Source organism: Heloderma suspectum, chromosome 9 (assembly GCF_057233095.1).
Source record: "Heloderma suspectum isolate Gila_16-S chromosome 9, 16-S_ref, whole genome shotgun sequence".
NCBI classification, from domain to species: domain Eukaryota; kingdom Metazoa; phylum Chordata; class Lepidosauria; order Squamata; family Helodermatidae; genus Heloderma; species Heloderma suspectum.
In genome coordinates, this window is record NC_139466.1 from 44,501,794 (window position 1) to 44,525,242 (window position 23,449).

Here is a 23,449-nt window from a genome sequence, read left to right on the forward strand (position 1 = left end):
GTTCTCCCATCCTCACTAAAGGATCTTCTGGGCCCCAAAGAATGCGCTAGGCCCCACATGAGACCCAGAGGCATTCCAGGGGAGGGAGAGGCAATAGGCTGGTGTTTCTAACGTACCCAAGGGAAATAATAAGAATACTCTTTAAAAAATGTAAATAAGAACTGAGAGGGGCAGGGAGCCTCAGCCAGTGCCTAGAGATAAATCTGGGCACGCTGTCGCACCCACAGGCATCGTGTTGCCCGCCCGCGTCCCATTACAACAGGCTAAACAAGTGGGACCTGCAACAGCATGTGACAGTGTGGAATGCTTCTGCTCATGGCTCAGTCAGTCACCTCCTTCTCCAGGCTATTCCATTCTGTTTCCTCTTCCCTCTGGTCTTACACACACACATCACAATTCTGTAGTCACTGAGCATGTTCAGTCCACATTGGACTATTGGGGGGGTTTCTTACGGGGGGGATTTCTAAAGATTTTTTTGTATTTCTGCAAACCGGGGGGGGGGCAGGGGAGGTGTCTCTCTTGTGCATGAGTGCTGCTGTTTTGGCTACCTAAGCAATGGCACTCATGCCTGAACATTAGAAGTAGAGGGAATGACGATGACACCCCAGATGTCCTTCTGGGACATGTCCCAGCCCCAGAACTGTTTTGGGTCAATCATGAAAGGTGGGAGACCTGAAGCCCAGGACTCAGCACATGCCCTGCTCATACCAGCACCATATCATCCTTCCCTTCAAATGATTTAGACACTACAGTTCCCATAAGAAGTGACACCAGAAAGTTCTGAGGAGTCTTTACCCAGGAATATCCCTGTGGAATAGCCCCGGGCACTTTGGCTCTCAGTCTCATCGGACTGGAGTGGGAAGCACACCCCGTTCCTGCCATAATACTTCCCAAAGGACTCCTTGCACAAGAAAGGCACCAGCGTCAGGGAGAAGCCCAGGAGCCAGATGACAATCAGTGTGGAAAGCGTCCGCCTCTTGCTCGCCCCATAGTGGCTGAATGGGAAGACGATGCACAGGTATTTCTCCATGGTCATGTACGTCAGCAGGAGGACAGAGACCTCGGAGGAGAGCATGGCCAGGCTGCCTACCACCTGGCACGCCATGCTTGCCCTCCAGGTTTGGGCATGCTTGTTGTACTCTCCTGAGAACTTGAGGTCAAACCCGCCAAGGAAGAAAAGATAGATGCCCATCAGGCAATCAGCACCTGGGGCAGAGAAGACAAAGAGAAGTTGACAGTTGGCTTTTAAAAGCATTTCCATACTGCTTTTCTTCAATCCAGCCCCAATGCAGAGCAGTTGAGAATGACAATCAATCAACTTTTTAAAAATGTGATTAACATTAGAACAATTTAAGAACAGATTTTAAAAATTCATGCTCTCTGAGAAAATCAACAGATCATAAGATGCAGGCATAATATTACAAAAGTAGTATTTATATTCCTTCTGATCATGAACAATGTTGTGCACTCACAAGACTTTGCTGCAAAAGAAAAGAGCTTAAATGACGCTAGGCTGGGGCCAAAACCGCTCATTGCATTTTCTGTTCAGTTTTCTGAATACTGGAACTAGCCTCCTGTTTTAGCAGTTTTTTAAACTCTTGGTGAACGTGCCCATATTTTGTCAGCGCTGCTCTTCTCCTCCTTTGGCTTTGCAGTCCTCAGCATTATTTGCCCAGGCTTCGGCTTAGTCCTGTTCACCGTGGCGATCCATGGCATCTTTGCAATGATGCCAGGATGCTACATCTGATGTGAGGTCAGACAAGAATATAGGGACTGCTGAAGCCAATAGGAGGATAATGGCTCAGGGAAGACAAGGAACAAAAGGGCACCGAACAGCAAGGAAACAATGAGGAAAACACGGAGAGGGCGGCAGCGGCATGGCATGTGTGTGTGCATGCATCTAATTATACAGTCGTTGGTGCAGCTCTAGATGATCCCCAGCCCAACCTCCTAACAGGGAGACAGGAAGCAAACGATCCCCTTCGGATTTCAGCAAAGTGGGTTGCAAGGCTGGGGGTGAGGACGAAGCATGGTCCTTTCGCCACTCTAGGGTTTTTCCCCTACTGACTCAATTTTGTCACAAAAGGCAGGTTCTGTTTTATGACATGTGAATAATCTAAGAACCTCAGCAAGGAGGTGCAGCTGAAATACTCTGCAGTGCCTTCTCTGAATATCTCAGGAGAAGGAGGTGGCAGAGCCTCCCCACACCCATTTTGGGGACACACACCGAGCAGCCACTCCAGCCGCCCTGTTCACATGACTCAGCCACAACCTATCTCGCTTTGGAGCATCCTCTGTCCCAAACGTGGGGAAGAGGACTGCTCTGCTCCCAAACATTCTCACGGCTCCTCCAGCCCTCCTCCGCGCAGAACTCCCCCGCTCTGGCCAGCCTCGTACGCTCCGTGCGCCGTAGGGGGAGAGGGCTGCCCTCATGTCCCACTCCTCCTACTTCCCCTGTGGAAGCCCACCACTGTGGAAGTGCTCCGTTTTCTGTGCACCAAGCCGTATCAGCGCTGGACACCCATTACAGCTCCCAGGGGAGCACTGGATTTGTACCGTCTGCTCCTGCTGGTGCCATTCCCAGCACAGTTGCAGGTGACACTGAAAGCTGCCCAGTTGGAGGTGGTGCTTCTTGGAACCCTGCGAGCACGGAGCGCCAACACACCCGCCCAAAGCCCCGCTCCCCCCCCCAACTCCCGAGCTTACAGCAGAGAGACTTGATGGCCACCCTGTGCTTGGTGTTTTCAGTGACAATGAAGGACCTTGTGAAGATGACAAAGAGATTCCCGAAGCAGGTGATGAAGGCAATGACCCAGACAAAGACCCTGAGGATGACGTTGGCCAGGAGGTTCTCGAAGGAGGAAATCCCATCTGTGTTGGGCTTGCAGCTGCGGACATGGGGGGCGAAGCTGCAGTACTGGAACTTCTTAAAATAGCTGCGGCAGACAAGAATAGTGGCTTAGATTTGAAGGGAGGGGGAGTTCTTACTTACTAAGAAGTGTGTGACACAGGCCTGCCACTCCACTGGGTTCTCTTTAAAACGACCGCTCTCTCTGCCCACATAGCTAGCTCCCATTCTCCCTCTGGGGAGACCAATGCTCTAACATTTTCAAATGCACAATGTAAGAGCTCCTTTGATATGTGAAGTCTACCAGCGGGAGAAAGATGCTTTTTAATGAACACCTTTCTGGCTTCATTTCCGAGCTCCCAAAAGGTCCCGAGCAGGCCTTCCTGCCTACGTGCAACTCATCTGATTGGTTGAGCATGCTGGCCTATCACCCCTCACCATCCTGATTCAGCATAATAAAGATGGAATAAGATTCTCTATTTTTGACACCTCCTTTGATCATCCGAGGATGCTGGATACTGCATCAACCTGGGTGACTCTACATGTGTGCGTTTGTGGATTCTCTTTCAAGAGTTCTCATGTAGGATGGCTTCCTAACGTTTGCTTTATTTTCTTATTGGTAAGTAATGGTAAATACCATTACCATTGTCCCTTATCTCTTACTGTTAATGAAGACTTGCTTTAATTTGGAATTGGGATTTGGAGAGAGAAGCCCAAGGGATTGTTTCCTGCTATCCACTGAAACTGCTTGTAGTTTTGCCCAAGGGCCGATGGCCGATAAGAGGAAAGTGAGCTGCCTTGCCTGCCATGACAGGAGGGTTCTAGCTGGTCATGACCTCTCCCAGCCTCTGCAGGTGTCCTCTTCTACAGAGGACAGGCCTCTGTTTAGAGGTGGGGATAGGAAAATACCAGAAAGATAGAACTGGCCTGGATCGCATGGCATTTGCAGGTGTGGCTTCTCTACAGGTTGCTAGCCTTAGGTTTGCCTAAATGCAGCTGGCAGCTGCAGAGACAAAGGAGGGATGCACGGAAAGGGTTAGGGTTTGAACGGGGTATGTGTCCGTGTGTCCATGAGCGATTTACTCTGGTTTGGAGGTCGTTAGGGATGTATGGTGTCGTGGCCATCCAGCAGTCACCAGGAGCTTATCACAGAGCACTGGGGATAGCCACAGAGCACACAAAGTTAAAAGGAGCACCAGAGTGCTGAGAATATGGATGGGAGCTTTATGCAGAGCTCCTGAACACACCAAATGGCATAACGTTAGCTCTAATTTCCATCCCAGACTGGAAGAGCAAATGCAAGCATGTTTTCTTACAATGCAGTTTATTGCGCCCTCTCAGAAAAAGAGAGATTAGTCATATGCTTAATTAACTTTTAGGCACGCATGCTGACTATCCTTGGGGCAAGAAAGGAATGCATTTTAAAAGACTTACTAAATTGGAGCCAACAGGACTGTAATTCATTGTGATACATGGCACTATAATGAAACATTTTGTCAATGATTATTTCTGCACTTAAGAACTAAGCCAAATAAACACAGCACAGCGTTTCACGTCAATGCAGGTCCCAACATATTGAGTCTGGCTGCTGTTAAAACAGCAAGAAACCCCTTTACAAGGATTCCCTTGTTATTCAGGGGTGATTTAAGAGAAACCCTTGAGTTACGCTCAGGTTCTGGGCAAGTGCTTTTAAAAATTTGAACCCGCTCCCTACCATCAAAAACACATTTCTGTAATGTTGGGGAGAGAAACACTGTATCATTCAAGTTCATTACAATGCTGGTGCACAAAAGAATAATCTCCCCACCTGCAAAATGGCCATTCAGCTGTGTGTGCATGAAATCACTTCTCCGTGCAAAAGAAATCAAGCGCCTATTGCACATAAGGCAATGGCCAATTATATGGTTAGTTTCCCCTAACTTTTTTCCTGAAGTCGTTTCTCAGAAAACATGCAGAGTTTGTATCAATACCCTGATATTTTTCTTAGCTCACTATAATGTGGCAGATAAAAAGAGACTTCTAGGAGCTGATCCACAGGGCCATTTTTACTATGGCAAAGTCACCAATGTAATTGCTGATTTTTCTGGGTAAATCACACTAAAGGATAGAGCAATTCCAGCGGGGGCACCATTAGTGTGTGTGTGTGCGCGCACATGGGTTTTAAGCAGTGGTCCCCAAAGGCCATGAAATACTAAAGGTATAGTCTGTGACATTTCTGTGTTTAGTGGGAGAACATTTCAGTCTCCCAGGACAGGCTGCTGCTGCCCATTCTTCAGTGGGAGACTCCAGGATCAAATGACTTGGCTGGGATTTATCAGCATGTTTGATTCTGTTCATTTATGATTGCAGGTGTAAAATCAGCAGAGCAAAGCTAGGAAGATGGTGTTTTCACCAATTACTGCTGTTGTTAACGGTCCACATGTACACCTGAGCTGTACATAGAAACGCCGTATCCTGTGCCTCTTGCATTTCATAGCCTGTTGGCCCCACTGCTTGCAATGGCTATGCTGGCTGGGGATAATGGGTGATGTAGTCCAACACATCTGGAGGGCACCAGATTGGGGAAGGCACCTATGTACAAGATACAATCTGCTACCTGAGGATAGCGCTTCATGCATCTGATGAAGGGGGATCTAGTCCATGCAAGCTTATGCCACAGCGAATGTGCTAGTCTTTAAAGATGCCAGAGGACTTCTCTTCAGTGCTAGAGAGAGTCATGACAGGCATCCACTGCTGGTTGTCCCTATCATCTGGTACTCAGAGAGCCACTGCTTCCAAATGTGGAGGTTTTCCCTTTAGTCATCATGGCCGATAGCTGTCAATATTATTTTATTATTCATTACATTCGTGTCCCACCTTTCTTCCATTGTGGAACTCAAGGGGGCTCCATGGGGTTCCCAGGGGGTCTCCCCTCCAAGCACTGACCAGACGCAGACCTGCTTAGCTTCAGCAAGGTGGCTGCCGCACGTGCCTTCAGACCAGGCCCTGGGACCAATAAACCTATCTTTCTCCATTAATTTGTCAAATTATTTGTTGTTGTTGTTGTCTAGCAGCCATCACCATATCTCACGGCAACAAATTCCAAGTAAAAATAAAAAGACTTTCCCGGTGGCTGTGATTGTGCTTAACCAATCTTATGAGTGGCTCACCTGATATTCCAGTTATGACTTGCCACTACCCTAAAAAAACTTTTCCAAAGTGGAACCAAGATGCAGTGAGCAGCAACCATAATACTGCTTCAGGCACCCTCAAAATGGGCTCAAAATGTCAACTTTGTCATTTCAAAACGGTTCTGTGAATTACCCAAAGGTTCTGGCCCAAGCCTATCTTTGTTTCTCTGGTGTCACCACTTCTACCTCGCTAGAGCTGAATGAATACATGGATTCTGTTGTGCCTCATCCAGGGCAGCAAGGAGATTCTCTCCACCTAAAATGTTGGGCTTCCCCCACCCCAACTCTCCAGGGCATCAGGGACTGTCCCCAGTAGAGAAAGGGCACTTGGTGCCTCCCCCCTTCTCCTGTCTCTTGCACTGTCCAAAAGAGAGGGGCCTGTCTTTTGTTCACGTTACTCTGTAAAGCACTACTATATTTCCACAGCCAAAAAGGAATTCTCTCCCCAACTCCCGTGCCTGTCCTACTGGCTAGCAAGTTTGCATGTGTGTGGGAGGGGTGGGGCTGCTCCCCTGTAGTGTTCCCAGAGTGCCAGCTGGGTGGCTTGAGCGGTTTGGTCTGGATGCATCTTCCTTGGCTGCCTTGCTTTCTGCTTGTGGTGCACTGGGGTCTGGACTGGGTAGCTTGTTCTGTAGGAAGCTCCTGCCCTGTACCAGGTGGCTGGGGTAGCTGGGCTTTTGGGCCCTAGGCGTCAAACCCACTGGCAAACATTCCCCAGCTACTTACATGTGAGACAGATTAACAAGCTTCTCAAACATGCAGTTGTGGATGTTCAGGATCTCCAGACCTTCCAAGCCCCTATAAAACAAATGTGTCAATGAGGGGCATAAGTCAGCTGAACAAGAGGACTGAGGAAGAGGATTTGCATCCGTGGGGAAGGGGGACCGGGATTTCTGCTGCTTGTGACACTTACAGAGAGCGCAAGTGGGGTACATTGTCAAATTCATCTGGAAAGATCTGGCGCAGAGGGTTATTTGAAATAATTCTGCAAGAAAACAAAAAGGAACAATATGGAAGGAGGGTCTTTGAAAAGAATGAAGAGCAGCTGACACTGTCATCCTTCCGCTGTCCTATAATAGGGTCATTTATTAGAATGGAAACAAAATGTCACGTACATTTTGGAGGTCAAATCTGATATTTTGAAATCTTTCAAATTTTATTTTTGAATATCTTTTCTTAATGAATCAGAAGGCAATAGTGTTGAGTAAGGCAACAACATTAAGTAATTTATTGCATCCATAAACAGGAAGGGTAAAATTATGAAAAAGGAGAATATACATTTACATTTTTCATAGCAAATTTGATTCAGGAGTCATTGCAGAAGTATTTCCCACAAAATGTGCTTTGGCTCTAATTTTAATGAAAGGGTGGGTGGTAGTTCTGCTAAGCACAGGCTGGGGTCATATACATACAGTTGCTGTAATTCATGCAGGCCACTGAAGCACGATGGTAGAAGCTCCTCAAGTCTATTGGAGGACAAGTCGCTGTTGGAAGAGAAGAAAAGAAGGCTTGAGGGCATTGATTTGTGTGGGTCCAGTCTGTGCCACAGCCACGTCTGCTCTTGCTGTTGTACTCAGGTCCTCATGATTGGGGATCCAAGATGGCATGCATCTTGGGCCCTTGTTGAGAATCTTCCTAAAGGATCTGCCATAAGGAAAGCTCTGCCAGATCAGATCCAAGGCCAATCTAGTCTCGTAATGTATTTCTCACAGTGGCCAACCAACTGCCCCAATGGGGAAACCACAAAAGGACGTGAGCGCAACAGCACCCTCCCACTCATGTTCCCCAGCAACTGGTATACAGAGACATGGAGCCTCTGTATAGCCAGAGACTCTGTATATGCCAGCCAAGTGGCACTTCAGGAACACTACAGGGGAGAGCAGCCTCATCCCTCCCACACACATACAAAAGCCACTGATAGCTTTTTCCTCCACAAATGTTTCTAGTCCCCTTTTAAGGCCATCTAAAGTGGTGGCCATCACCTCATCTGTGGTAGCAAATCCCATAGTTTAACTATGCACTGTGTGAAGTACTTCCTTTTGTCTTGCAGCTTCAACTTGGGCTCTGGTTCAATACAGAGGGTTTTGTAATTGTGACACACCGAGTCACACCTTGATATTCTTTTTTAATCCTCCTCCACCACCAATAGTTCATGTAGGGCCAACATCAGTAATCCTAACAGCTCTGCTCTGTGGGGTAGGTCAAATATATTGCTCCATCTATATTACCAATGAGGCTGAGTCACTCCACTAGCCCACGGCCACTGAGTGAAGTTCACAGCTCGTTCTCGTGGCATTCTCTGTTTCAGCCTACTGGAGAAACTGAACTTCTCTTCAAGAAGAATCTTGGAGAGAAGGTTCATTGCACCCAAGACTTTAGTTTCCAAGAGGTGAAAAAGATTATGTAAGTTCTAAGTTGCAAGGGATGATGATAAGGACTGGAGACATTTGTTGGTGAAGGAAGCCAGCAATATTTGGCATATTGTATTTTTTTAAATCTCTATTGGTGCTTTTATTTATCCAGGAAGATATATGAATCATCCTGGATAAAGCCAAGTGGCCAGGCAGGAGTTTGACTGGAATGACTTCTACCCAATGAAGTTGAGAAGAGAAATGCGTGCAGAGGTGAACCAACCAAGAGGCAGACAGAAATTTTTTGACATCATTAAAGGCTGCAGGGTGAGAGGTAAATAGATCGGACCTTTGGACAAGTTAAATGGTGGGGCTGGGGTGGAAGGTGAGGTGCCATTTGTATTTTCTGCCTCCAGCATCAAAATATCCTGCGCTATATTAGGGAAGGCCCTCTCAGGTACACTTACAGTTCCACCAGCCTGTTCAGGTCGGAAAAAGTCCCTTCCTGGATCCACTCAATCTTATTCCTGTTCAGAACCCTGGAGGATTAAGGAAAGTAAAGGTGAGTTTCTGTCCTTCATGCATTATTCATTCATTATACACACACACACACACACACACACACACACACACAAACACACACCTTTCCACCAACAGGAGTCTGAATCAATGTACAAAATACTTAATTCCACAAAACAAGATTAAAGCAATCACAAATACTAATAAATACCAAAATACAGCAGCAGCCAAAGGCCTGATATGATAGGTACATTTTTACTAGTCATCACAAATTCAGCAGGGATACTACCTGATGGAACTTTCTGGGGAAGGCCATTCCACAGATGCGGTGCTACCATAGAAAAGGCCCTGCTCCAAGCACATAAAGAGCAAGCCTCTATAAAAGAAGGGAGGAGGCATTCCCTCAAGTACATCTTGGAATGGAAATTTGCTCTATAAAGTAAGGTGGCAATTCAAAAGAGGGTAAGGGGCTGAGGTGAAACTAACCACCATTTTAAGCACATTTCTGCAGTGTTTAAAAATGTCCCTCTCCCTCTTTTCCAACCAGTGTTGTTAGAAAAAGACTGTCCTCTTATTCTTTGGCTGTCAGCTCTTTGCTAGACCTTTGAGCTATTAGTCATAATTATTGAGCCCACCGGACACATGTCCAGTGGCAGTGTACATCTGTTAAAAAGGGGAAGTCTGGTGAGACAGTCACATAAGCATAATCAGAAATAAACATGTTGACACAGTCGTGCTCTAAGGAGTCAGCTAACGGCTCAGTCAGTTGACATGTGGCTAACAAAAAATTGTAAAGGGGAGGGGGTATAAAAAGACTTATGCTTGTTTAGCTCGGGGTCCAGACTGCTGACTGCTCTGCACCCGTTTTGCAAAACATTCAATAAAATAGTGTTGGATCCACTGCTGCCTGTCTGGCATCCTTTCTTTCAACCAGAAGCAAGAACTTTTTATCTAACAATTTGGTGCCGTGACTCGGATCCTGCTTCGGGGCGCGTCCCCTTTGCGCTGAACCGAGGGGCCGCGGAGGAGAAGTGGCCACAGGCGGTTGCTTACACTGCCTTCTCCTCACGACGGCGGCGGCAAAAGCGCTTGGGGACCAACGCCAGAGGAAGAGGGAGACGTGATCACTCCTTTTAGGCACCGGCAGTGGATCAATAAAGCAGCTGGACGCAGCTGCGGGCAGGACAGAAGAGGCTTTTGGGGTAAGTGAAACAGCTTACATTAGGGGATAAACGCGGGACGGTGGTGTGTTTGTGATTGTGTGAGACGCCTACGGGTGAAGCGAGTGAGGAGCCCCGATCTGCATTTCCCTACTCCGGAGACGGGCTGGGTCAGAGGAGGGCGAAGCATGAGAATTGTTGATTGAAATCCCCACCGTCATGGGCGGGTCCCAATCCAGGCCTACAGGAGAGTCCCATATGCCCTTGGAGTGTTGTTTGCGCAACTGGTCACATTTTAAGCAAGATTATAGAACTAAGATGACAAAGGATCGCCTTGTCCTTCTTTGTGCCCGGGAATGGCCGGTAGTAGAACCCAAATGGCCACCCGAGGGGTCTTTTGACCCAACCCTGGTATCTGCTGTGCGTATAATAGTAACACAGAGGGGAAGTTGAGACCAGTTCCCCTATATCGATTCATGGGCGACCTGCGTACCCCTTGGCGGCAAGCCTGCTCCGTGGGTTGTCAAATGCATGTCTCTGGCCCCTCCTGTGATGGTCAATAAGAAACCAACCATCCTTGCGGGGGCACGGGCCAGGTTTAAAGAGGAACACCCCCAGGCAACTGAGGATGAGACGGCAGCAGCTCTGCCCACAGGACGGCCCGATTGGGGGGTAGCCATGGCGGCACAGAGACAGCTACATGCTGAGTATTTTCGGTTCGTTTTAGCGGGCATGAAGCAAGCCGCGCGGGGGGCCCCCAATTTGCAAAAAGTCCTGACTTTAAAACAAGACAAAAACAAACCTCCTGCCGTGTTCCTCCAAAGGCTAAGGGTAGCCTTCACCAAGTATACTGATATTGACTTGAAGGACCCAAATAATTTAAAGATTCTCATGACTCAGTTTGTGGGAAATAGTTGCCAAGACATCAGAAAGAAGTTGCAGAAAGTTGAGAAAAGATTAGTGGCTGACCTAAGTGTTTTAGGAGAGCTCAGAAAGTTTATGAAAGACAAGAGGCGAGCGAAGCTCCTCGCTGCGGTTCTCAGACCCAACAAAGGAGGAGCTAAGAAGAGAGGAAAAGGAGGGAGGAAGGGGTCCTCCCTGAGAAGAGACCAGTGTGCCTTCTGTAAGAAAATTAGGCACTGGAAGCGTGACTGTGAAGCCTTGAAGCAAAAAGAGAGAGAGGAGGGTGTAGAGGGGGGGGCAGAAAGAATTTTGCATGAACAAGAAAGAGACTAAGACAGACCGGGGCCCAGCCCCCTCTGAGCCGTCTCTGAGGCAAGACGGGACCCCATAGTCAAAATTAAAGTTGGGGGCTGCTCCTACGATGCCCTTGTAGATACAGGGGCCGCCCTGTCCATCCTCCCCCCTTAGCCAACCACCAACGGGAAGTGGGGGATCTACCACCATAATGGGGGTCGAGGGAAGGGCAACCCGAGTGCCCCTTTCTCATCCCTTGCTCACCAAGGTTGGGAAAACACACCTAGCACATGCATTTGTCTGTACCCCCTCCTGTCCGGTGGCATTGTTAAGAAGGGACTTATTGACTAAGCTCCAAATTGAGATTGCTTTCACTTCTGACGGAAGGATAGAAGTACAGTTCCCCAAGCAACAGAGCAGTAACTATCAAATGGCCCTTTCAAAGGTCGCAGAGGAGCCCGCCCCAGAGGCAGACGAGGACTGGTGCTTAATAGAAAACAGAGTCAATCCCCTAGTTTGGGCCGGGGTCGGAAGGGCCTCTCGTGCCAAGTTGGCAACACCGTCAGCTGAAGTCCCTACAAGATAAGGTCTCCAAGAAGGAGTTCATCCGCTTGGCACAGACCCTCAAGTATTACAGCTATCTCAAATTTGACCCCTGCATCACAGACTTCCCCGAAAAGGGCTGCCACGTCATTGTGGGGGCTGAGAATAGTAAGCTGAACTTCCAGGTCAAGCTGCCCAATGACCAGATCAAGGAGGGAAGTTTCAAGGTGACCTGAATGCGCTGCTGGCAGGTCACTTCCTCGGTCCCCGTGCACAACGAGATATCAGGCCCTACCGCTGGCAAGTCAGAGGTGAAGCTAGAACTTGCCTTTAAGTACCTGATAAATAAAGACTGCCTACAGTGGGTCACAATCACCAGCCTGCAGGCCATAATGCTGAGCATCTGCCTGCAGTCTATGGTGGATAAACTGGTGATGAGGGGAAAAAAATAAAAAATCAAGAGGCAGCATCCGCAAGATGTTCCGCAGGCGAGTCAATAGAGCCCTGCAGCAGTCAGGCAGCCAGCAAGCAGTAAAGGCTCCCCCTCTTTTGGATTCTCCTGATGCAAGCAGGGAGTCTATTGCAAAAGTCTCAAGCAAATTGGGCTCCGTCAGTCTGCGTGCCATTAGCCATTCCAGCTCTTCTGCTGACATTGGGGCCAACTACACCTTTAAAAGCATTGGTGATAAAGACCTCTAGGGGCCCTGCCCTGACGCAACTCTGTGGGATATAAAATCTCCTCCTGGGTAGATCTCCATGTGCCTCAACCCCAGCCAGCTGCCCACCCTCTTGTCTACATAGATGGGGAGATGGCGCGACCGCTGTATGAGGCGCTGCAAAAAGATAAAGAAGTCTTTCCTCAGTCTCAAAGCTGCCCTTGTGTCGCCACCTGCCCTGGCCATACCAAACCCCAGTCGACCATTTAGACTCTATGTGCATAAAAATAAAGGCGTAGCCTCGAGAGTACTTTGCCAGCGAAAGGGCCCCTCCTGGAGGCCGGTGGGATATTACTCCAAGGTCCTTGATGTCGTGGCAAGAGGCTGGCCGAGTTGCTTAAGGGCAAATGAGGCCGCAAAGAGGGCAGCCAAAGAAAGAATCCAAGAGACATTTCTCGTCTTACCCAGAAGAGAGGAGCCCCCACATACTCCCCTTCCGAGTTACAGATGGCGCAAGAACACAGAGTAAGTCCCCATGGCGACGGATGGATCCAGATGACAGATGGGAGACTGCTCCTACCGCAGACCCTGCAGGGAGCTATCTTAGAACAAGTGCATCACTCTCTTGGACATCCTGGGGCATCAGCTATGATTGACTATTGCAAGAGGCTGTTCGTCTCTCCTGGCCTAACTGTACGCGCCCATCGATTAGCAGCAACATGTGAGGTTTGCCAGAAAATTAATTCCCCCAGGGCACCCCCTCCACCAAAGGGAGGGCGACCATGGGCGTATTATCCCTTCCAGAGGGTGCAGATTAATTTTGCTAAAATGCCACCGTGTAGGGGTTGCAGATACTTGCTTGTAATAGTGTGTCAAATGACAGGGTGGGTAGAGGCGTTTCCATGCAGAAACTGTCAGGCAAAAACTGTAGTTGCTAAGTCGTTACAGGAGGTGGTGCCCCGGTTCTCCCTGCCTGAGGTTGTAGAGTCCGACCAGGGTTCACATTTCACCTCAGCTGTTACGCACGGGTTGGCATGAGCTCTGGGGGTAGAGTGGCACTCACACTGCCCTTAGAGACCCCAGGCGAGTGGGCAGGTTGAAAGAACCAATCGGAGTCCCAAGGAGACTCTAACCAAGCTCCAGCAAGGGGTAAGACTCACTTAGGTAGAGGCTCTGCCAATAGCTTTGACAAAGCTTCGAAAAATGCCAAGAAAAGACATAAAGCTGTCCCCCTTTGAGCTAATGTTTAGGTTCCCGCCTTGGGTAGACTGCAGAAGGAGGGAGGAAGTCAAGTGGGAGATGGGTGATCAGATGCTAAGAGATCAGTTGACTTCTCTACAGTCTGTTCTTTCACAGCTACAAGCTTATTCCGTTCCGTTCCAGAGATTGCCGTTAGATGAACCTATCCATCTCTTCCAGACAAAAGACGAGGTGTTGCTGAAAAAGTAGAATAAAAAAGCTTTAAAGGAAGGGTGGGAGGGGCCTTATTTGGTGGGACCAACCAGCCACTTGTGTATAAAGCTTGTGGGTTCTAGCAAATGGACACATTGCAGCCGGATAAAGCCATTTAGGCGACCCTTGCTTCCTTCTGTCACCTGGAAAGAACAGGAGGACACGGGCAACGGTCCTCTGCTCCCTGGCACCCCACCGGAAGCTGCCAGGGACACAGGCGAAGAAACCATCCAAGAGCCACAATTGCCTCTTGTTTATAAATCCCAGCAGTTAATTGAAACTGCTCTGTCAAAACAGATGCTCTTGCTTTATTGTGCTGATAGAGAAACCCCGTTTTAAAACGCTTTAAGACATGAGTAAAGACTTAAAGGAGGGAATTGTTAGAAAAAGACTGTCCTCTTATTCTTTGGCTGTCAGCTCTTTGCTAGACCTTTGAGCTATTAGTCATAATTATTGAGCCCACCGGACACATGTCCAGTGGCAGTGTACATCTGTTAAAAAGGGGAAGTCTGGTGAGACAGTCACATAAGCATAATCAGAAATAAACATGTTGACACAGTCGTGCTCTAAGGAGTCAGCTAACGGCTCAGTCAGTTGACATGTGGCTAACAAAAAATTGTAAAGGGGAGGGGGTATAAAAAGACTTATGCTTGCTTAGCTCGGGGTCCAGACTGCTGACTGCTCTGCACCCGTTTTGCAAAACGTTCAATAAAATAGTGTTGGATCCACTGCTGCCTGTCTGGCATCCTTTCTTTCAACCAGAAGCAAGAACTTTTTATCTAACAGTGTCTGCACTCCTTATTGGTTCACTCATGTATTTGCATTGCTCCCTCTCTCTCCCTCTCCCGCCCCCAATTAATGCTGTATAGTGCAATCTGACTGGGTGCACAGGGCAGTAATGCCATCCTATTCACTGTCTGGTCCCTGATTAGCTGGAATAAGCAATATGACCAGCCCATGGCATTGCCAGCTCTTAGGGTCTGAGCTGAAGTTTCAGGGTTTTAGCCTCCTTCTCGGAATCCCCAGGCAAAGGAATCCGAGCTCACCCAGAAGCAAGGGGACAGGCAATTCTCCCCAGCAGCCATCCCAGGCCCGTTTTTCCACTTTCTAAACAACACAGCTTTTGCTACTGGCTCCTCCTCCCTTCCCATCAGCGTTCATTGCCTAGCCTTGCCAACTGTTCTGCTCGGTGCAACCCCTGGCCTTGTAAGGTATCATTAGGTAGCTCTTTGTGCCCCCTCACACTTATTCTTCAGGAGTCCTGACCACCCTGCTGAGCCCTCCTCTCATTTGCCCTCACTTGCTCTCAGTGACATCTCCATGCAGCTGACTCTATTTGGTGGTGTCAGTGACGCATTACAAGGTCCTCATCCTGTTCACAGTGTGATCTGTGACTGTTTGGGACCACACATGTGACTAATCCAGGAGGAAGAAAGCAGCAATAATACCAAGGCTGCAGGGTGGGCACCACGGCAACAGTGGTGAGAGGAATCAGTGGTGCCGAACAGTACAGAAAGAAGGTGAATATTCGCACAAATTCTTTCTCTTGAAAGCCTCTTACCATCACTGCCCCCCCTTTGCTATTTTCAGTCCCAAGAATGATGCTAGAGAATATCTGGCACAGTCCTAGATCTGTAATGACCTTCAGTCTACAACTCTGTCTCAGACGTGCTGCGCACCTGAAATCACAGAGAAGACACCTGAAAGTGCCTTGCTTCATCCCACCCCCAACAGTGAGATGCCTGGACAATGCTGGAGCAGATACTTCGGCAAACCAAAGGAGCAGGAGAGACCCATTGGTGGTTCTCTGCTGCCTGCTGTCATATCAGGCCTGAAACCCACCACACCAAACGCAGCCCACCAGCATCTAAGTGATCACCCTGGTATTGTGGCCGGCCTGGGCCTGCAAAGATGAGGGATGTCCAGTTCCTGCCTGGCCACAACAAAACACTCCTGGTGGGTGGAGTTTGATGGGTCACAAGTTGTGTCAGGTTTCCTGCCTTCATCATGCAGACGGAGCAGGAACCACCAGCTGAACCATCAGGGCTTAAAGAGAAAGGCTGCATATATTCTGTGAGCCCGAGGCAGTAGCCCCTTTCAGACATTTCAGAGGGGCTCTGCATGTCTAGTGAATGTGCATGGGTTGGGGGTGGAATCAGGGCTCCAGGCGCTGCCCCCGCCCCATGTGGCTGCTGCATTCGTACACATGTGTCTTGATACACACGGAAGCACCTCTTCCGGCAGGTGGGAACTCTGCCTCTGCAGGGTTTGTCATCTCGGAGAGAGGGGCGTAGGCACATTACAGACGGGCAGCAGAGTGTGTGCAGGATGAGGGACAGAGCCTGATGGCCCCCACTCTGCCTGGGCTTGGAGTCTCCCTGAACGTGGGGAGAGGGCTGTTGCTGTGCAATCATCGTCTTCACTGAAAATATATAATTTCTCACCAAAGCTAAACACGCAGCTCTTGGGAGGGACATGGCCAAAAGATGCATTCCCACTACCCCTCTCACACAGTCATTAAACGTGTGACTATTCCCATGAATACCCCTTATAACACTACATTTTCCTTGCTGCCTTCCTACTCACAAAAATAAATGAATTAATGAAAAATGTTTTGAAAGCATGAATCAATGACGTGGCTCAACCACACTACAAGCGAGAAGGATCTTGGAATTGTTGTCGATCACAAGCTGAAGATGAGCCAACAATGTGATGTGGCTGCAAAAAAGGCAAATGCTATTTTGGGCTGCATTCATAGAAGCATCGCTTCCAAATCCCGGGAAGTCCTAGTTCCCCTCTACTCAGCACTGGTTAGGCCTCATCTGGAGTACTGTGTCCAGTTCTGGGCACCACACTTGAAGAAGGATGCAGACAAACTGGAGAGGGTTCAGAGGAGGGCAACAAAGATGATCAGGGGACTGGAAACAAAGGCCTATGAAGAGAGACGTAAAGAACTGGGCATGTTTAGCCTTGAGAAGAGAAGACCGAGGGGAGATATGATAGCCCTCTTCAAGTACTCGAAAGGTTGTCAAAGAGAGGAAGGCCAGGATCTCTTCTCGATCATCCCAGAGTGCAGGACACGGAATCATGGGCTCAAGTGACAGGAAGCCAGATTCCGGCTGAACATCAGGAAAAACTTCCTGACTGTAAGAGCAATACGACAATGGAACCAATTACCTGGGGAGGTGGTGGGCTCTCCCACACTGGAGGCATACAAGACAAGGCTGGACAGCCATTTGTCGGGGATGCTCTGACTTGGATTCCTGCATTGAGCAGGGGGTTGGACTCGATGGCCTTGTAGGCCCCTTCCAGCCCTACTATTCTATGATTCTATAATCAGAGGCCTGTGCAGTCCTCATCTGCATCACTGATCCTGAAGGACATGTGGTTTGGGGGGGGGGTGTGCTCAAATCCTGACCAAACCCTTTCTCTCCAATGCTCTGGCCTCCTCCCATCCTCCGTAGGGCAGTGGTCCACCTGGGAGTGCAGGCGCTCATCACGGCAGTCCTCATAGCCACGCTCCCAAGGAGACTCCAAAAATGCAGGCAGCTGGGTTGATCATACAGATAAATGTAGATACAGCTAACAGACACACACACGAGCTGGCAAAGGGCATTGAAATGGCTGCTATGCAGGACCTTGGCAGGGGGTACCTGGGTTCACACTCTGGGCTCAGTGGAGGAAGGGTAGGATACAAATGGGAATAACAGTAAAGCACCATGCCGTGCATTTCATATACTACAGATTGTGGGTCAATGGTGTTATTGTGATAATATCCTTTAATGTAAAGCACAGCCCTCTGCATTTCCCCTCTGCTACGCCACTGCCCACCCTGTAGGTTTATGGCTTGACCTTCAGAAGTGAAGCAAAAGGGGGAGATGTGGCCAGGAGGAAGGAGGAGGGTCATTCCCCGACCCACACCTCGTCTGCTTCATCTGTCCCATAAAGCTGTCACTCGTGCAAGGCCAAGGGCAGGCGATGCTTATGCTTCCCATCTTGCCTGCGTTTATGTTTCCATGACGCTGTTGGCAGAGGTCTTTGGAATCCCATTCCCAGTCAAAGCCAAAGTCACTTGTCTGCCTGTCTTGATGGAAGCATCTCACTGATGGGAAGGAAAAGGGCTGTTTCATTGGCATGGAGACTGTTTGGAAGAACAATGGGACCCATCTCCCGTTATTCCCTGTTGAGTTCCTCTGGATGCTCTGAGGACAGAACCCATGTCTGGGGACAACACTTGCAAAGGGTTTTGATGACGGTACAACAGAATTGTTGTGGTCTGTGGGTGCATGCCTTCATATTTTCTCTCCCACTACAGGCCCTCCTTCTGAAGCATGACAAAGTGCAGAAAACAGAGACCATAGCAGTGTGTATGTGTGCGGATGTGTGTGCACATCACAGGCCATGAAGGCTCCATCATACACTTGTCTTCTCTGAAAAACTGAAATATCTGCCTCCTGCAGAAGATTATCTTTAATCCTGTCCTTTGAAGCTGGATGGAGAAGGCTGAATCTAACAAAATATGTTCCTCGGGCAAGGAGATTGTGTGAGGAGGAAAACTGGAGGAGGCTGTCTCCCACCGGCACGCCATAGACTACCAGCCAGCAGCACACAGTTGCAGGGAGCTCACTTGCCCTAGTTTTGGCTTTGCTTTTGGAGATTCTCAGCTTCTAGCTTGGGAAGTGCCAGGCCCCATCTACACCAGCCTTTTACTCCAGGGCAGCTGTGAGTTGAGGTCCCTCGGGGCAGAGGGCGCAGTCACCACTTCACAGCCATCCGTGGTTTCCTCCTGGAAAATGCAGATTTCCAAAGAGGCATTTTGCTGCAATGTTTTCCGTTTGCTGCAGGTTTCCTGTGGTTGCAAGCTGACTGTCCCTGACTGTCCCTTCCCCAAACCAATTTCACATTTTGCGGTGGGCGTGTTGTAGTGTGCATAGTGTTTGCGTCACTCTGTGATGCCCCTTTACTCCTCCCATCCCTTCACAGTTGCACAGTTACAGAGGCACAGAGAGGCATTTTCATTTATTTAATCACACTTTTGGACATATTTGAAGCTTTGTATCTTTGCAATGGTTTCTTTTGGACTCAGTGCCCAAGAGCCAGGGGGGTGGGGAGGACCAACATCACTCCAGCCACCATTTCAGAGCGATGGGTAGGCATGTACCTCGGACGCCTTGGGTGAGTGTGAACCACTGTGAGAGTCTCAGGCTGGGGAACTGCCAAACAGCTGGCGTGGAAATGAAGGAGCAGAGAACATCCACATTTTACCTAATGGGGGACGGACAGACACAACAGAACCCCTAAAATACAAAACAGCCACTGAAGTGTCGCAGCCCCATGCTCACGGGCCTGCAGAGCTGCGCATTAAAATATAATGGGGGGGAAAAGGGCACAGCTGAGTCTGTTGGGGATGCCCGCAGTAAACTGCGAGTGTATTGCAGCAGAAGCTAATTCGAAGCTGCAATGCTGCGCAGTTGTGATGGAGTGAAGGGTGGAAGCAGTGCCATGTTGATGGGGTCCTGCTTTTAGAGCTGGGCACTTAAGCTGTGCTCCTGGGAACTGATTAATATCTACATCCAACCTGAGTCCAGTGGCAGAAAGGGAGCTTCCAGCATCATCAAGGACTCCACACTCAAAACAGTAAAGCACAAGGAAACGTGTGTGTATGGGTGGTGCTTCCTCTGAGGGCAGCTGATACTTAGGAATTCACACTTTAAACAAACTCTTTTATACCCACGTTTAATTTCTAAAATGGTGCCTCAGTTTGGAAAATGTTGGCATCTGCATTGCAGAAAGCCTTCCCTGCTTCCTCCCCCAGCCCCATCTTGCCATGGGTTGCAGCAGAATTTTCTCAGCCTCCCTGTTTATTTCACTTCATGGCCGCCAATTGGATGGAGAGCCTTCCTGTGCACACATGGAGTGTGTTGTCTATGCACAGCAAGACAACAAACACCCAGGGCCAGGTGACACAGGGGCACCAGGCGTGGTCCCACCCCTCTACTCACGGGTTACCCCCGGGGTTTCAAGTTGTGCCCACAGAGGTAATGGCAGGTTCACTGGGGCAAGAGATCGGTTAGGCCTTGCTTGCTTGGACTGGACATCTGTGCGAGCCAGCCCACTGCTGTGTTCCCTAGGCACTGAGTAGCAACCCCTTCTGTCTCTCGAGGAGGGAAGGGCACGCTGAAGCACACATTCCACGCCTTTCGTGCTCCTGCCCCATCTGTAGCTTGTGTGCAGGGATAATATGCTTATATCACACAAGGGCACTGAATTCTCTCCAAGGGAGACATAACTGTCGTGTTTAGGAAAACTAGAATCTTGGACAGTTTTGCACATTCTCCGGAAGAAGCTCTTGACTCCATCAGCTGCTGGAAATAAAGTTTCAAAGCAGGGCACATAAAGTAGGCAGTGAGAAAAACTTTTGGAAAGATGTGAGCTTGACCAAAAACAGGCTCATGGAGATAAAATGCAGAACTTGTCCCAGCCAGCTGCTGGATAGCATGCAAGCCACTGCTTATTTTTCTTGCCTCTAAAATAGAAACCAAGGTTTGTGGTTCCATGATTGATAGGAGACCACAGGTTTGGCCCCTGCCAACTGGCCAACCCTTCCCCCAACAGGTGCCAATCTGGAGGCAAGGGAGATGTCCGGAAGGAATTGTGGCAGCGGCAATAGGAGTGGCTGGCAGTCCACTTGAAGTACGCAGGACATCTCTGGACTGGGACGCCACACGCTGCTCCTTCCTCCAAGTGGCCCACCCACAGAACAAGTTGCTAGTCGGGGCAGTAGGAGGTTGGTCAGCACAACACCCACTTTACAGTGGATGCATGGCAAGCTCTCCCCCTGGGAAATCCCACCAGAAAGAGATCTGGGATGCAATTAGGGATTCCTTTGATGTCCTACTGCTTCATGGAGAAACTTGGTGCTTTATTATGAGGCAACATACACTGAGAAAGGAGGATTGCAACTCTGTCTAACCCATATTGGTCACAGCAAAGATCTATCATTAAGGGAGGGAGGGAGGGAGGGAGGGAAGGAAGGAAGATGTTCCAAGCAGAACCAGCTGGTTAAGGACACTTTGGGATTTTGCTATAATGGAGATGGTCACCAGACAAACAGAAAAAGATTCCATCAGCGAACAGGACACCTTTTAATTGTTTATAGGAAAACTATGCTTCTATTAGTGTGTTTTTTTTCAATTGTAAAACTTAGGGGGAAAGAGATTTTGTGCCGATCTGACTTGTTCAGCCATCGCATAGATTTATTTTGGGTATTTTGCCTCAGGTTAATTCAAAAATTTCAACTATTTTTTAAAAAGTGGCAACAAATCTTAGATACTATATGATGTAAATGACTGACACAGCAGAATTGGTTATTGTTTTTGTCTTTTATGGAACTAACTTCATTTTTGGGTGATCATAATTGATTGTGATTTGTCTAACTACTGTGTAAATAAAAACCTAACAAAAATATGGGGTGGGGGAGAGGAGGAGATGAGCAGGCAATAAAGTCATCACTCAGAAAGGACTACTAAGCAAGAAGGAAGTGATACTCACAGAACGGTGATCTGGCTGCATCCCTGGAAGTCAGAACTTTGCAGATGATGTAGCTGGTTTCCCTCTAGATCCCTGCGTGGTGGTGTAGGAAACGCCAACGGGGAGAGGTAAACAAATGCCCTGAAGCCGCCGCACCCAACAACATGGAATTCCTTCCCACTCATCCTACAGGTGTGGGGCAAGGAAACTTTGCATGCTCTGGGGCACTGTCTGGTGCCAAAGCCAGGCTTCATGGCTGCACTTTCCGCAGGAGCTTCCCCGGGCAGGTGGGATGGTCTGACTCAGTTCAGGGTCACTGAGGTTAGTGGCTGGGAAAGCAGGAGCCCAAAGTGTAGGAGGCAGAAGGGGCTGCTCTGTGGGGACACAAAGCCAGGCTTGTATTTGTACCAGGCCTTGGACAATCTGGAGGCCTTATACACTCTGGGGCTGATAGACCTTGCATGCCCCTGTCCCCCTTTGTGCCAGACCATACCTGTGCCCTGGCCGCTCCCTAAGCTCTTCTTCAGCATCACACCTGGAGGTTCCTGGCCCAAACCCAGCCCCCTGCTTCCCAGAGTCCCAGTCTGGTCTGCGCAAAGGAGACCATGGCAGTTCACCCTCATCCATTGGCACAGGCTAAGGAAGGCTGCCATCTCTCCACTTAAGGAAGCCTGCTGTCATCTTTTCCCATCCCACCTGTTGTTGACCTGAACACCTCCAAGTTGCCTCTCAAGAACTGACCTCATAGGCAGAGTCTGGGCAGCAGCTAAACCTTGCCCAGGTTCCTCTCCTCCCCAAGTCCAAATGCAAAAAGGGAGAAACTTACAGCCAGTTCAGTTTTGGTATTTCTGCACAAATGGGAGTATTAGGCATGGCTTGCAGGGAGTTGTTATGCAGGTCCCTAGGATGGAAGCACAAAGGAGGGGTGTGCACGTTAGCAGCTAATTGTATTGTGTCACAATTCTCTCACACACATATAATCATCAATCCACGATTGCTTGGCATTCTTTTCCTCCGTTGTTCAGAAAAAGAAAGAACATTATGAGCTGCTGATTGTATCACTCACCCATCCCAAACCTTTCATGTCATGTTGATTCTCTTAGGGCAGATTCTTATGTCATATGAATAGTATTACTGCACCATAAGGGAGGGGCGGGATCAAGTGGGGAAAACCAGGCCAATGCCAGAGGGGCAGGCTGGAATATAGGTAGATGTTCTAGAAGATCTCACCTGGGCTGGTATTTAGAGCAGGCAGGTTGGCAGTAATCCCTTCCTTGTCCTGTTTGAGACAATTATTTCTTGGGAGCATCTGTCTCTGGCTAGTTCACTGAGTGGCTATTATAATTTTACTATCAATTTGCTGGAAGTATTACCAACAACCTCGGATACGCAGACGATACCACCCTAATGGCAGAAAGCGAAGAGGATCTAAAAAACCTCTCGTTGAGGGTGAAAGTGGAGAGTGCAAAAGCTGGTCTGAAACTCAACATTAAAAAAACGAAGATCATGGCATCTGGCCCCATCACTTCCTGGCATATGGAAGGGGAAGAAATGGAAGCAGTGACAGATTTTATTTTCTTGGGCTCCAAGATCACCGCAGACGGTGACTGTAGCCATGACATTAAAAGACGCTTGCTCCTGGGGAGGAAAGCTATGGCAAACCTAGACAGCATAGTAAGAAGCAGAGACATCACCTTGCTGACAAAGGTCCGTCTAATCAAAGCTATGGTTTTCCCAGTAGCAACATATGGCTGTGAGAGCTGGACTATAAGGAAGGCTGAGCACCGAAGAATTGATGCTTTCGAACTGTGGTGCTGGAGAAGATTCTTACGAGTCCCCTGGACTGCAAGGAGGACAAATCAGTCCATCCTAAAGGAAATCAAGCCTGAGTGCTCATTGGAAGGACAGATGCTAAAGCTGAAGCTCAAATATTTTGGCCACCTAATGCGAAGAGAAAACTCCCTGGAAAAGACCCTGATGCTGGGAAAGACTGAAGGCAAAAGGAGAAGGGGACGGCAGAGGA

General features: G+C 48.8%; 1 protein-coding gene across 1 annotated transcript in view; it reads right to left on the minus strand.

Moving 5' to 3' along the window:
• Positions 1-23,449, minus strand: part of LOC146338681 (relaxin receptor 1-like) — a 59,161-nt gene that overhangs the window by 7,590 nt on the left and 28,122 nt on the right. Inside the window, exons 9-16 of the mRNA XM_084813286.1 lie at positions 22,253-22,327; positions 21,448-21,519; positions 8,837-8,908; positions 7,431-7,502; positions 6,932-7,003; positions 6,745-6,816; positions 2,707-2,936; positions 796-1,206 (exon numbers count right to left, since the gene is read on the minus strand). Of these exons, the coding sequence (XP_084669412.1) occupies positions 796-1,206; positions 2,707-2,936; positions 6,745-6,816; positions 6,932-7,003; positions 7,431-7,502; positions 8,837-8,908; positions 21,448-21,519; positions 22,253-22,327 (1,076 nt within the window). The remainder of the gene's footprint in view (positions 1-795; positions 1,207-2,706; positions 2,937-6,744; positions 6,817-6,931; positions 7,004-7,430; positions 7,503-8,836; positions 8,909-21,447; positions 21,520-22,252; positions 22,328-23,449) is intronic.